Raw genomic sequence first — 14389 nt, forward strand, 5'->3', positions numbered from 1 at the left:
GCCCTCCCTGCCTGTCGAGGAACCAGGGGATGTGGCACCTGCCGCTTTGGGCAGGTCTTCGATGAGCTGCAGTGACGCTTTTGTCACGGAGAGGCCTCCAGCCTGCCAGCTGGGGAACAGAGTAAATGTCAGAGGTTTGCGGGAGGGGGGAGATGGAAAGAAAACGACTTGAAATGCATTCTCTAAGCGGTCAGCTGGCTTGGCTTTGAGGAGTGATCGAAAGAGAGAAATGCCTTCTCCAAGCCAGGCAGTGGGGGCTTCAAGAGCCACACAATGTGTGTGAAGGAGCCACGCGTGGCTCCCGAGCTGCAGTTTGGCCACCCCTGGCATAGAGGCTGAGGCTCCTTCTGACATCGAGAGTCAGAGGCTGACTACCTCTGAATGTGGAGGTTCCCTTTAGTTACCGTGGCTGGCAGCCACTGAGAAATCTCACCTCCATGGATCTGTCTACCCTCCCCTTTATACGGCTGTCTATTCCTGTAGCCACCACTGCATTCTCCAGCAGAAAATGTCACATTTTAATCGCTTTTTGTCCATCCTGAATCTACTGCCCGTCAGCTTCACGCGATGTCCTTGTGCATTTCGGCAGAGGGAGGGAAAGCCGGCAGGGGCTGCTGCCGCCTTCTGCTCTGATCACCCCCCCCCCATCATTTCTGTGCAGGACATGGGGTGCGGGGCAAGCCTGGGCGTCATCTCGGACAACCTGCTGGTGACAGGAGGCCAGGGCTGCGTTTCCTTCTGGGACATCGGCTACGGCGACCTGCTGCAGACCGTCTACCTGGGCAAGAGCAACGAGGCCCAGCCGGCCCGGCAGATCCTGGTGCTGGAGAACGCGGCCATTGTCTGCAACTTCGGCAGTGAGCTCAGCCTGGTCTACGTCCCCTCCGTGCTGGAGAAGCGCGACTGAGGAGTGTCGGGAGACGGGGCCCCTCCTGGCCGGGACCTGGCAGCCGTGGAGTTTGGGCTCACTGGCTCCACAGCGGAGAGAGAGAGAGACGGCCTCCTCTCCTGGCCTCACCTCGAGGCTACCAAACCTGCAGTCCGTAGTAGAAGGGATGGAGGGAAAGTGGAGGTCAGGACGGGTCGCTCTGAGCCCTCGTAGGCCCAGGAAATAGAATCATGGGGCAGCCACGTGCCACGCTCCTCCATGTGCCAGGGTGGAGGTGGCCAGGTGAGCCACCGAATGGGTGGGTGCCTTGGCTGGTGTGATGATGGGAGGAGTCTGCCCACCCGCTTACTCTCTCTAAAAGGAAGGGCTCCCTTCTTGAAGGAAAAGCGGCTGGGCAGGGGAGGTGGTGGTCCAGCTGGGTGGCTGCTGGGAGCCCTGCCTTACGGTGGCCCTTGAGCTTCCGCCATCCTGCCCGCGGTGAGGAGGTGGCAGCGTCTGTGTCCTGCTGACGGGAGGGAGATGCCCCCTGGCGCTCAGGGCAGCGGGGCGAGAGGAGCAAATATGGCTCGGCCCCATTCCCGCACTCAAGCCCAGCTGCTCCTTCTAGCAATAAGCCCCCTTCGGCGTGCCTCCTGCCCGGCCGAGGAGAGGGAGGCTGTTGTGCTCTTTGCCATATTTATTGATGTGCTGTACATACTTATTTATTGTGGCAGGAGGTGGGGGGGAGGCTCGGCTGGAGACCACGCTGGGACGGCACCTCCCACCCACCCGCCCGCTTTCTCCCCCGTGCCGGCTTGCCTGCTGGAGAGGTTGTGGTTGCGGCCTCCTCTCTTCCCCGCAGCTCTGGCCCCCGAGGGTCTTCAGGTGGCCCATGGTCGGTTGTGGCAGCCCAGCCCCACGGGCAGAGTGTCCTTTGCACACTGACCGGGCCTGGGAGTGCTTTCTGCCCATGAGGTTTCTGCTCACACCTGGCCAGAGACGAATTGGGTGTCCTGCTGCTGAACGTTGCACACAGGGCGGGAGGTGGCTTTGGGAGGGGGTTCAGCTACTGAAACGGGGAGGGGGGAGAGATAAAGGAGGAGTAACTAGAACCCATTTTGTGTTTCAAGCCATTGACTTTTGTTTTTTATTCCGGTTAGTGTAGCCAAGGATGCTTTGGATTAATCTGCTGTCTTCTGCCTGCCCTCCCCTCCCCTCCCAGGGGGGCTAGCACTCCATGGGAGGGACCCTGCTGCACAAGACTGGCCAGCCCCCGAACCTCCCCTCGTGGCTCCTGCTGCTCCCCATTGGCTTGTCTTCAGTGCCCACCACCCCACAACAATGCCTCCGGTGGCCTTAGCTCTGCTGTACCCTTTGGACTGTACAGCGGCAGCAGCTTTTGTACCAGGTTGTGTTTTCTAAAGTGTACAGGGACAGACACATTAAACAGAACTAACTGAAATGCTTTGGGTGTGGTTCTTTGGGGCAGGGAGGCGGAGGAGAAGAGGACGACATTGGATTCATATTCCGCCCTCCACCCTGAATCTCTGAGTCTCAGAGCAGCTTAAAGGTAAAGGCAGTCCCCTGTGCAAGCACCAATTGTTTCCGACTCTGGGGCGACGTTGCTTTCACATTTTCACTGCAGACTTTTTATGGGGTGGTTTGCCATCGCCTTCCCCAGTCATCTGCCCTTTTCCCCTAGCAAGCTGGGGACTCGTTTTACCAACCTCAGAAGGATGGAAAGCTGAGTCAACCTGGAGCTAGCTACCTGAACCCAGCTTCCGCTGGGATTGAACTCAGGTTGTGAACAGAGAGCTGGACTGTACTGCGGCTTTACCACTCCGCGCCACGGAGCTCCTCCAGAACAGCTTACAATCTCCTTATTCTTCCCCACAACAGACACCCTGTGAGGTGGGTGGGGCTGAGAGAGGTCTGACAGCAGTTACCCTTTCAAGCATAACTCCTGCGAGAGCTCTGGCTGACCCAAGACCATTCCAGCAGGTGCAAGTGGAGGAGGGGGGAAGTAAACCCGGTTCTCCCCGATAAGAGTCCGCACACTTCACCACTACACCCAGTTGGCTCTTTATTAGAGCTATGGCTGACCCAAGGCCATTCCAGCAGGTGCAAGTGGAGGAGGGCTGAATCAAACCCGGTCCTCCCAGATAAGAGTCTGCACACTTAACCACTACACCAAAGTGGCTCTCTATTAGAGCTCTGGCTGACCCAAGGCCATTCCAGCAGCTGCAAGTGGAGGAGGGGGGGAATGAAACCCGGTTCTCCCAGATAAGAGTCTGCCCACTGAAACCACGACACCTAACTGGTGTGGTTGAGCCCTCTGCCCAATTGCTCCCCACCCCCCAAAGCTGGTAACAAAACGTCAGCTGCTGTTTTCCATCTGCAATGCCCTGTTTATTTAAGTAGCAAAGAGCTGAAAAAAGGTTTGGTTCTAAACTGGAGTAAATAAGGTGAAGAAGACATGTTACATTTATACAAAAGAAAAAGCAGAGGAACCCAGAAAGCCGCTGCCCACCCCACCCCCATGGCCCCTTCCTGCAAGGGACACAACCAGCCTCCCCAAGAGTGCTGCTGATTTCCCAGCTGCTAGAGAAACGGGGGGGGGGGGGGGGAGGGAGAGAAAGAATTCCCTCGACTGCTCAGTCAGTGGAGACAAAGGCCCGGGGGTGGGTTCCTGCTTTGGCCCTCTGGGCGGCCTGTTTCAGAGCTGCCGCTACCCTTCCCCCCTGCAGATGGTCCCGTGCACACCGCCAGTGAATTCCCCAGAGGCAGGCTCTGGCTGTTCCCACAAAGGACAACGTTCCGGCCTCAGCTCCTGCAGCTAGCTAAGTGGCTGGGGGGGGGGGGGGGCACATGGGCAGGTGGGTGCAGCACTCAGCATTGGGGGGGGGGGGCATTGCTCCATAGCCTGGCCTCTGCAGCTGCCAGTGGAAAAGGAGGACGAGAGACGGGCTGGCTCAGGCCCGCTCAAACCTTTTTGTCCCTGCCAGGATTATGTGGCAGATCGCGGGGAGCAGCAGACACCACCCCCCTCCCAAAGTGCATGAGGTCCATCTCTACCTAAAGGTCAAGGGTTTGCACCAGAAGGGGACCCAACCGTAGAAACAACAGGCTTTGTGGCTGTCCTGGGGGTCAGCAGCAGACGCAGAGGGGACGGGGGTCCAAGGCCAAGCCCAGGGGCCCTTCTCTTCGGCGCTTCCCCTCCTCTGCCCAGAGAGACGGAGCACACCATTAGCTGGGGAGGGGGGGGTGGATAGGGAAACAGCCAGCTCAGAAATCTTGTCAAGGGGGAATGAGAGTGACGTGAGGAGGTGGGGGGCAGCCAGCCCCAGCCCAGGCTTCCTGGCTCTCCTCCTCTGTGAAGTGAAGCGGGGGGGGGGGGGGGGGTGGAGGCAAAGAGCCCCCCGGCTCCTCCCTGCCGGGGCTGCAGAGCGGCTTCCCTCCTCAGGTCTTGTTGAGTGTCCAGAGCGGGTCCAGCATGCTGAGGGGGTCGTCGCTGGGTCGGGCCCCCCGCAGGCCCTCGCCGTTCTGGGGCTGGCGGAAGCTCTGCTTGCTGACTCGGTGGCGGCCCTTGAGGGAGCTGTCCAGGGTGAAGGCCTCGGGGGTCAGCGAGGCCAGGAGGTCCAGCGAGGACGACGAAGGGGCCGCGGGCTCCAGCCCCGGAAGCGGCTTCAGGCTCCGCCGCTCCTCTTCCCCCTCTTCCTCCTCCTCCGCCCGGTGGCTGTTCTCCACCGCCAAAGGGCCCGGAGCCTCAGGCCGGGGGACGGGCGTGGCAGGCGGCGAGAGCGGAGGGGCCAGTTCTAGGCTGCTGGAACGCCCACAATCGGCAGCTGCGGGGTGAGGCGGCACTGCAGCGGGTGGCGGGTGGAGCGCAGCGGCATTCTCCCCCCCGGGCTCCGACAGCTGCCCGTCCACAAAGGGCTCGGAGCCCCCCGAGGAGGGCCGGATGCTCAGCTTGGCGATGGTGGCCTGGATGGAGCTGATGGGCATGTCTCCTCCCAGCACCAGGTCCTGGGGGTCTTGGTGGACGTACGGCTGGAAGGAGAGAGGAGAGAGACAGCCGTGGGAGAGGATACGAGGCCTTCCGAGGGTTTACATCAGGTGCGGCCAAACTGTGGCTCGGGAGCCACAAGTGGCTCTTCCATACATATTGCGTGGCTCTTGGAGCCCCCACCACCCCACTGGCTAGCTTGCGGAAGGCATTTAGTTATAGTTGCTTTCTTTCCACCTCTCCCTCTCTCCCATCTAATTGCCGGCCTGCCTTCAAACATCTGGCAGTCATGTCTTGTGGCTCTCAAGCATCTGCCATTGGTTCTGTGTGGCTCTTACGTGAAGCAACTTCGACCACCCCTGATTTACGCACTCCCTCCTGCCGTTCTTCCTGGCACTCAGCCTCCGCTCAACAAGGCGAGAGGTGGGCCTGGAAGCCTCGACAACGCAGTTTTCTGCTGCTAACACCCCTGCCCAGACACCAAGACCATCACCCTCACCCCTGGCTCCGGCCACCCTGGATACACGCCACATCAGAGAAGAAGAATTGCAGACTTATACCCCGCCCTTTTCGCTGAATCAGAGACTCAGGTTAGAATCAGAGACTCAGAGTGGCTCACAATCTCCTTTATCTCCTTCCCCCTGTGAGGTAGGTGTGGCTGAGAGGGCTCTCGCAGCACCTGCAATAGCTATGGCTGACCCAAGGCCATTCCAGCAGCTGCGAGTGGAGGAGGGGGGAATCATAGAGTTGGAAGGGACCTCTAGGATCATCTAGTCCAACCCCCTGCACAATGCAGGAAACTCACAAACACCTCCCCCTAAATTCACAGGATCCTCATTGCTGTCAGATGGCCTTCTAGCCTCTGCTTAAAAACCTCCAAGGAAGGAGAGCCCACCACCTTCCAAGGAAGCCTGTGGGAACTTAGAATCCTAGAGTTGGAAGGGATCTCCAGGCTCATCTAGTCCAACCCCCTGCACAATGCAGGAAACTCACAAACCCCTCCCCCTAAATTCACAGGATCTTCATTGCTGTCAGGTGGCCACCTAGCCTCGGCTTAAAAACCTCCAAGGAAGTAGAGCCCACCACCTCCCAAGGAGGAAGCCTGTTCCACTGAAGAATCTGAGTTCTCCCAGATAAGAGTCCACACACTTAACCACTACACTAAACTGGCTGGAGCTGGGCATGTCTCCTCCTGTCTTGAACAAGCAGGTGCAGAGGTCTGGTGGTCTCTCTCCTTCCTCTCCTGTGGGGCTCGCAGTGGGGGGGGGGGGCGGGCTTCTCGGCTCTAGCAAACCTGAAGCCCACTGCCCTAGACCTCACCACGACAACTGCTCAAGATCCAATCTAGCGGGACCAGGGCCAGGGAAAGAGGGACACACTTGATCCCCTGCCGTCTTGGCCTTGAGAAGTCTCTTCTTGAGACACAAAAGCAGCCTCCCCTCCCCACCCCTCTCCCTAGAGGCAGCTGGACGCCAGACCCCCCCCCCCCCTTTTACCTTCTGGGAGGGGCTACTGGCAGGCTTGCCGGCGGACGGTGCGGTGACCCCGTGTCTCTGCAGGACCTGCTTGGCGTGCTTCAGAACCGATTCGTAGCAGAACTTGAGGTGGAGCTGGGAAAGGAGGAGTCAGCGAGGGACTCAGTACCAAGAGTTTGCGACACCCTTGCCTTGCCCGACGGTGGTTCGGAGAAAAAGAAAAAGCTCTGTGCCTGTTCACTTCTATGCAGTAAAGCTCTTAAAGGAATACGATCCAATGAAGACCGACTAATAACAAAAATGCCTCCCGTTTATTGTATCCAGTCGTGTTTCTCCAAAAAAACCATGTGGAAGAGTATAGCAGCTCGAATCTTCCACTAAAATAGTAGTTTCCAATCAATTTATAAGCAGCAAAGAACTGACAGAGCAACACAACTCAAAAAGGCTATTATAGCTGTCAAAGATTTCAAACCCTAATGGTTATTATAGCATTGGAAAAAGCCCAGAAAAGGGCAACTAGAATGATTAAAGGTTTGGAACATTTTCCCTATGAAGAAAAGTTAAAGCTCACTCAATGCACAGCAGCCAAGAAGGTCTGAGCACCTGCTCCGGCTGCAACGCCACTGAGGATGTTCTCCGCAGCTGAGAATGAAACGTCTGGAAGAAAAACTTTCTCCAGTAGAACACAGCACTTGAGCCCGAAAGATTCTACAAACCCTAACAAAAGTTAAAGCGCTTGGGGCTCTTCAGCTTGGAGAAACGTCGACTGCGGGGTGACAAGATAGAGTTTTACAAGATTATGCATGGGATGGAGAAAGTAGAGAAAGAAGTCCTTTTCTCCCCTTCTCACAATACAAGAACTCGTGGGCATTCAATGAAATTGCTGAGCAGTCGGGTTAAAACGGATAGAAGGAAGTCCTTCACCCAAAGGGTGATTAACAAGTGGAATTCACTGCCACAGGTGGTGGCAGCTACAAGCATAGCCAGCTTCAAGAGGGGTTAGATAAAAATATGGAGCAGAGGTCCATAAGTGGCTATTAGCCACAGTGTGTGTGTGTATAATTTTTTGGCCACTGTGTGACACAGAGTGTTGGACTGGATGGACCACTGGCCTGATCCAACAGGGCTTCTCTTATGTTCTTATGTGACACAGTGTTGGACTGGATGGGCCACTGGCCTGATCCAACATGGCTTCTCTTATGTGACACAGAGCATTGGACTGGATGGGCCATTGGCCTGATCCAACAGGGCTTCTCTTATGTTCTTATGTGACACAGAGTGTTGGACTGGATGGGCCATTGGCCTGATCCAACAGGGCTTCTCTTATGTTCTTATGTGACACAGAGGGTTGGACTGGAGGGGCCACTGGCCTGATCCAACAGGGCTTCTCTTATGTTCTCATGTGACACAGAGTGTTGGACTGGATGGGCCACTGGCCTGATCCAACAGGGCTTCTCTTATGTTCTTATGTGACACAGAGTGTTGGACTGGATGGGCCATTGGCCTGATCCAACAGGGCTTCTCTTATGTTCTTATGTGGCACAGAGTGTTGGACTGGAGGGGCCACTGGCCTGATCCAACAGGGCTTCTCTTATGTTCTTATGTGACACAGAGGGTTGGACTGGAGGGGCCACTGGCCTGATCCAACAGGGCTTCTCTTATGTTCTTATGTGACACAGAGTGTTGGACTGGATGGGCCACTGGCCTGATCCAACAGGGCTTCTCTTATGTTCTTATGTGACACAGAGGGTTGGACTGGATGGGCCACTGGCCTGATCCAACATGGTTTCTCTTCTGTTCTTAAGTGACACAGAGTGTTGGACTGGAGGGGCCATTGGCCTGATCCAACAGGGCTTCTCTTATGTTCTTATGTGACACAGAGGGTTGGACTGGATGGGCCACTGGCCTGATCCAACAGGGCTTCTCTTATGTTCTTATGTGACACAGAGTGTTGGACTGGATGGGCCACTGGCCTGATCCAACAGGGCTTCTCTTATGTTCTTATGTGACACAGAGTGTTGTACTGGAGGGGCCACTGGCCTGATCCAACAGGGCTTCTCTTATGTTCTTATGTGACACAGAGTGTTGGACTGGATGGGCCACTGGCCTGATCCAACAGGGCTTCTCTTATGTTCTTATGTGACACAGAGTGTTGGACTGGAGGGGCCACTGGCCTGATCCAACAGGGCTTCTCTTATGTTCTTATGTGACACAGAGTGTTGGACTGGAGGGGCCACTGGCCTGATCCAACAGGGCTTCTCTTATGTTCTTATGTGACACAGAGTGTTGGACTGGATGGGCCACTGGCCTGATCCAACAGGGCTTCTCTTATGTTCTTATGTGACACAGAGTGTTGGACTGGATGGGCCACTGGCCTGATCCAACAGGGCTTCTCTTCTGTTCTTATGTGACACAGAGGGTTGGACTGGATGGGCCACTGGCCTGATCCAACAGGGCTTCTCTTATGTTCTTATGTGACACAGAGTGTTGGACTGGATGGGCCACTGGCCTGATCCAACAGGGCTTCTCTTATGTTCTTATGTGACACAGAGTGTTGGACTGGAGGGGCCACTGGCCTGATCCAACAGGGCTTCTCTTATGTTATGTGACACAGAGTGTTGGACTGGATGGGCCACTGGCCTGATCCAACAGGGCTTCTCTTATGTTCTTATGTGACACAGAGTGTTGGACTGGAGGGGCCATTGGCCTGATCCAAGAGGGCTTCTCTTATGTTCTTATGTGTCACAGAGGGTTGGACTGGATGGGCCACTGGCCTGATCCAACAGGGCTTCTCTTATGTTCTTATGTGACACAGAGTGTTGGACTGGATGGGCCACTGGCCTGATCCAACAGGGCTTCTCTTATGTTCTTATGTGACACAGAGTGTTGGACTGGATGGGCCACTGGCCTGATCCAACAGGGCTTCTCTTATGTTCTTATGTGACACAGAGTGTTGTACTGGAGGGGCCACTGGCCTGATCCAACAGGGCTTCTCTTATGTTCTTATGTGACACAGAGTGTTGGACTGGATGGGCCACTGGCCTGATCCAACAGGGCTTCTCTTATGTTCTTATGTGACACAGAGTGTTGGACTGGATGGGCCACTGGCCTGATCCAACAGGGCTTCTCTTATGTTCTTATGTGACACAGAGGGTTGGACTGGATGGGCCACTGGCCTGATCCAACAGGGCTTCTCTTATGTTCTTATGTGACACAGAGTGTTGGACTGGAGGGGCCACTGGCCTGATCCAACAGGGCTTCTCTTATGTTCTTATGTGACACAGAGTGTTGGACTGGAGGGGCCACTGGCCTGATCCAACAGGGCTTCTCTTATGTTCTTATGTGACACAGAGTGTTGGACTGGAGGGGCCACTGGCCTGATCCAACAGGGCTTCTCTTATGTTCTTATGTGACACAGAGTGTTGGACTGGATGGGCCACTGGCCTGATCCAACAGGGCTTCTCTTATGTTCTTATGTGACACAGAGGGTTGGACTGGATGGGCCACTGGCCTGATCCAACATGGTTTCTCTTCTGTTCTTAAGTGACACAGAGTGTTGGACTGTAGGGGCCACTGGCCTGATCCAACAGGGCTTCTCTTATGTTCTTATGTGACACAGAGGGTTGGACTGGATGGGCCACTGGCCTGATCCAACAGGGCTTCTCTTATGTTCTTATGTGACACAGAGTGTTGGACTGGATGGGCCACTGGCCTGATCCAACAGGGCTTCTCTTATGTTCTTATGTGACACAGAGTGTTGGACTGGAGGGGCCACTGGCCTGATCCAACAGGGCTTCTCTTATGTTCTTATGTGACACAGAGTGTTGGACTGGATGGGCCACTGGCCTGATCCAACAGGGCTTCTCTTATGTTCTTATGTGACACAGAGTGTTGGACTGGAGGGGCCACTGGCCTGATCCAACAGGGCTTCTCTTATGTTCTTATGTGACACAGAGTGTTGGACTGGAGGGGCCACTGGCCTGATCCAACAGGGCTTCTCTTATGTTCTTATGTGACACAGAGTGTTGGACTGGATGGGCCACTGGCCTGATCCAACAGGGCTTCTCTTATGTTCTTATGTGACACAGAGGGTTGGACTGGATGGGCCACTGGCCTGATCCAACATGGTTTCTCTTCTGTTCTTAAGTGACACAGAGTGTTGGACTGTAGGGGCCACTGGCCTGATCCAACAGGGCTTCTCTTATGTTCTTATGTGACACAGAGGGTTGGACTGGATGGGCCACTGGCCTGATCCAACAGGGCTTCTCTTATGTTCTTATGTGAGACAGAGTGTTGGACTGGATGGGCCATTGGCCTGATCCAACAGGGCTTCTCTTATGTTCTTATGTGACACAGAGTGTTGGACTGGAGGGGCCACTGGCCTGATCCAACAGGGCTTCTCTTATGTTCTTATGGTTTAACTTCCTGTTTTGCTTTCTTGCTTTATCCAATAAATTTGCTCATTCCAAAAATAATTTTTCATCATCAACCGCTTCACTCTCACAGTCAAAACCAAATCGTTTCATCTACAGCGTTGGTTCAGCTGCCCCAGCTCTTGGTAGGGCGAGAGGGCTGGCTGGAGCTCCCTGTAAATCCAACCCCTCCCCCCACTGGGGATCTGGAGAGGCCTCCGGTGTGCACCAGGGTTGCCCCGGCCCCTCCCCTTTCTCCGGTACCTTCTCCTGCAGCATGTGCTTCCTCTGCCGGCGGATCCTCTTCACCAGCTGCACCAAGTCGGGGATGCTGTTCCCGGCCTCCACTTCCTGCATGGCTGCGTACAAGAGGCAGAAGGCCCCCGTGCGGCCCACCCCGGAGCTGTGGGGGAGGCGCAAGCGGAGTCAGGGCCTGCTGTCATACCTGCACCCAGCCACGCCTCCCCAGAATCCAGGGTTGCCCCGACTTCCCCCGACCCACATCGGCCAAGTTCCCTGGAAAAGAAAGGTCCCCTGTGCAAGCACCAGTCGTTTCCCACTCTGGGGTGACGTTGCTTTCACGACATTTTCACAGCAGACTTTTTACAGGGTGGTTTGCCATTGCCTTCCCCAGTCATCTCCACTTTCCCCCCAGCAAGCTGGGGACTCATTTGACCGACCTCGGAAGGATGGAAGGCTGAGTCAACCTTGGGCCGGCTACCTGAATCCAGCTTCCGCCGGGATCGAACTCAGTACTGCTGCTTTACCACTCTGTGCCACAGGGACAAGTTCCCTGACCACCGTTCAAATATAACCACAAGTTAAAAAAAATGAGTAGGTCGCATTGTATTAATGTAAGGCTTAATGAAATGTTCCACACTACAGCTGCACAAGTCTCAACTGAAAAAATGTTTGTCAACGTATGAGATTTAATATCAGCTCCTTTCAACGTTAACTGTGCAACATCTGTTTTGCAATTGCACTGAAAATTACACCAAGGTACAAACTTCAATTCAAGTAAGCTCTGAATGCTAACAAGTAGGAACTTCCCCAAAGCTGGGGAAGTTTCACTTTCACTTTCTGGAACCAGAAATGAGCAGATCAGCAGCACGAAAGGAGGTGGAGTTTCCGCAATCTAGAGAAGCAGACAACCCTCATTTGCAACCTTTATGCATGGGAGAAGTCAGGAAAGAGAGCGAGAAAGGTGGTACTCTGTAAACTCCAGCAGGAACAGGCAATCACATTTGCAAAATTTACTAGCCTTGCTTTGCAAATACTACAGGCAGACCTGGGAAATCCTGCAGGGACAGAGCTCAACAACCACATTAGGCTGGTCGCTGGGGGTGGAGCTGAGAAAAAGGTGGAGCTGGGAAAGGACATCATTAAGTTTTACTCGTATTCTGCTACTTCTCTATTCCAGTTGTCACAAGAACAGATCACGCTCTTGCCGCAGGTCAAAAATTGCTTGAATATATTTTAATCACAATTTACCTGGCTTTCCCTGACGTCAGACCAATTTCCCTGACTTTCCCTGACCAATTTCCATTTCCCTGACTTTCCAGAAAGTGGCAACCCTGGAATCACACCCCTGCCATTCTCCTACAACTCCCCACCCCCGGTGGCCATCAGCTCAACAGGCGACAAGGGCCAGAGGGTGGCTGGGCTGCAGCAGAACAGCTCGATGCCAGTCCAAGACGAGACCAACAAGGCTGAGAGGTGATCTGATCACCATCTCCAAGGATTTGAAGGACTGTCATGTTGAGGACGGTGTGGAGTTGTTCTCTGTGGCCCCAGAACACCAGACCAGAACCGAGAGGTTGAAATTAAATCAGAAGAGTTTCTGGCTCAACATTAGGCTTTTGGTTTGGACCCCGCCCCCCCGGAAGGCCTGACTCCACCCCCAGATTCCGCTTTGGGCAGATGCGCAAGGAGGACCCGGCTTGGATTACCTGCAATGGACGACGATGGGGGTATGGAGAGGCCTCTGGTGAAGGTAATGGCTGTGCACCTCCTGGATGAAGCGGAGGAGGTCCCCTTTGCTGTCTGGGAGGCCCCTGCGAGGAGAAAGGAAGGGAGACAAGCGGGAAAGACTCCAGTTTCTGCTTTCAAAAACCTGACCATGCTCAAGCGGGCAGGCACGTTCCGCGGCTGTGGGCGCAGCAGGGCTTGATGCCACGTCACTGCATAGGCTGGGACCGGCTGAAGGCCAGCCGCTCAGCTGTATTGTGTCCAGGGCCGGGTGCTGGCTTCAGTGTCCCACCCCTTCCCCCGGCTAAGCTAGAGCCCTCTGGCGAGCAGCAGAGGAAACCTGCCTTTGCTCGAGGCCACGGCTCAGCGGCAGAGCCTCTGCTGGGCCTGCGGAAGGTCCCCGGTTCGATCCCGGGCGGCAGCAGCTCCAGCTCAAAGGACTGAAAAGCCCGAGACCCCGGAGGGGCCCCCACCCCACCCCTCGGCTGACCTGCGTCACTCTAGAGGGAGCTGCTTCCGGGAGCCTCTTTTCCCTTCCCTCCTCTCCCCGCCCCCCGCCCCAGAAGGAGGAGGAAAGGGGGGACATACAGCTCCGGCCAGGAGGAGAACTGCAGGTGGATGACGGTGCGCTTCAGACTCTGGTCTCGGAACTGCAGGGTGATCATCCTCTCCACGTGGGTGGGCGTGGCCTTGAGGCTCGTCAGGACCAGGGTGATGGGGCCGTGCACCATGGGCTGGCCCCGCTCCGTGGGGAAATAGCGGACCACCTTCTGCTGTGGAACAGAGCAGGGGTGGGGTGGGGTGAGAGGAGCCCGGAGAGCGGCCCAGAGCGGCTGGTTGGGCCCTAGAGGCTCTTGGCACACACCCCCCCCCCCGGCAGGCGACACGCCACAACAGGCTGCAGAACCCTTCAGGCGGGGCAGGTGCTGGGCAAAGGCTTGGCCGAGATTAAACGGTGCCTCCTGGAGGTGGCAAGAAGCCAAAGCAACACTGGTGGATCCGGCCGGGACCCCACAGAAAAGAAAGGGGAAGGCCCAGGCGAGGGGGGGGGGTGTTCTGTGGTTTGTTTCTTTGCAGACATCCAGACAGGAAGGCACCTGCACAAGCCTAAGAACACTCCACCACCCCCCCCAGCAAAAAGCTCTAATGGGCAAGAAGAGTTGGTGTCTTTCACAGCACTGTTCCTCGCTCAGAAAGCCTGAAGACCCAGCCTGGAGACCTGACATACAGACACCCTCCCACCCCCAACCCCCCCAGCCAGCCTCAGATGTGGGCAGAAAATGGCTCTCTGGCTCTAGCAGCGAAGACAGCCCAGACTGCAGCCTCACCCTCTCTCTGGCCTCCCAAAAGGTGGCCAACCTGAAACCTTTTCAGCAAACTGAAATGAGACCAAGCCAAAGAAGCAGACACTCCCATAAGAACATAAGAGAAGCCATGTTGGATCAGGCCAATGGCCCATCCAGTCCAACATTCTGTGTCACATAAGAACATAAGAGAAGCCATGATGGATCAGGCCAATGGCCCATCCAGTGCAACACTCTGTGTCACATAAGAACATAAGAGAAGCCATGTTGGATCAGGCCAATGGCCCATCCAGTCCAACATTCTGTGTTACATAAGAACATAAGAGAAGCCATGATGGATCAGGCCAATGGCCCAT

At 55.5% G+C, this 14389-nt stretch overlaps 2 protein-coding genes across 2 annotated transcripts in view; one reads left to right on the top strand and one right to left on the bottom strand.

Annotated features, from left to right (window-relative positions):
* The window catches only part of SCAP (SREBF chaperone), a 54389-nt gene extending 53461 nt beyond the window's left edge, over nucleotides 1-928 (top strand). The window contains exon 22 of the mRNA XM_060247899.1: nucleotides 662-928. Coding sequence (XP_060103882.1) covers nucleotides 662-907 — 246 coding nt within the window. The 3' untranslated portion in view covers nucleotides 908-928. The remainder of the gene's footprint in view (nucleotides 1-661) is intronic.
* Nucleotides 929-4327: 3399 nt separating this feature from the next.
* The window catches only part of PTPN23 (protein tyrosine phosphatase non-receptor type 23), a 71788-nt gene continuing 61726 nt past the window's right edge, over nucleotides 4328-14389 (bottom strand). Inside the window, 5 exon segments of the mRNA XM_060247890.1 lie at nucleotides 4328-4918; nucleotides 6371-6484; nucleotides 11026-11164; nucleotides 12711-12815; nucleotides 13318-13502. Of these exon segments, the coding sequence (XP_060103873.1) occupies nucleotides 4328-4918; nucleotides 6371-6484; nucleotides 11026-11164; nucleotides 12711-12815; nucleotides 13318-13502 (1134 nt within the window).

This window comes from Heteronotia binoei, chromosome 10 (assembly GCF_032191835.1).
Source record: "Heteronotia binoei isolate CCM8104 ecotype False Entrance Well chromosome 10, APGP_CSIRO_Hbin_v1, whole genome shotgun sequence".
Lineage (NCBI taxonomy): Eukaryota > Metazoa > Chordata > Lepidosauria > Squamata > Gekkonidae > Heteronotia > Heteronotia binoei.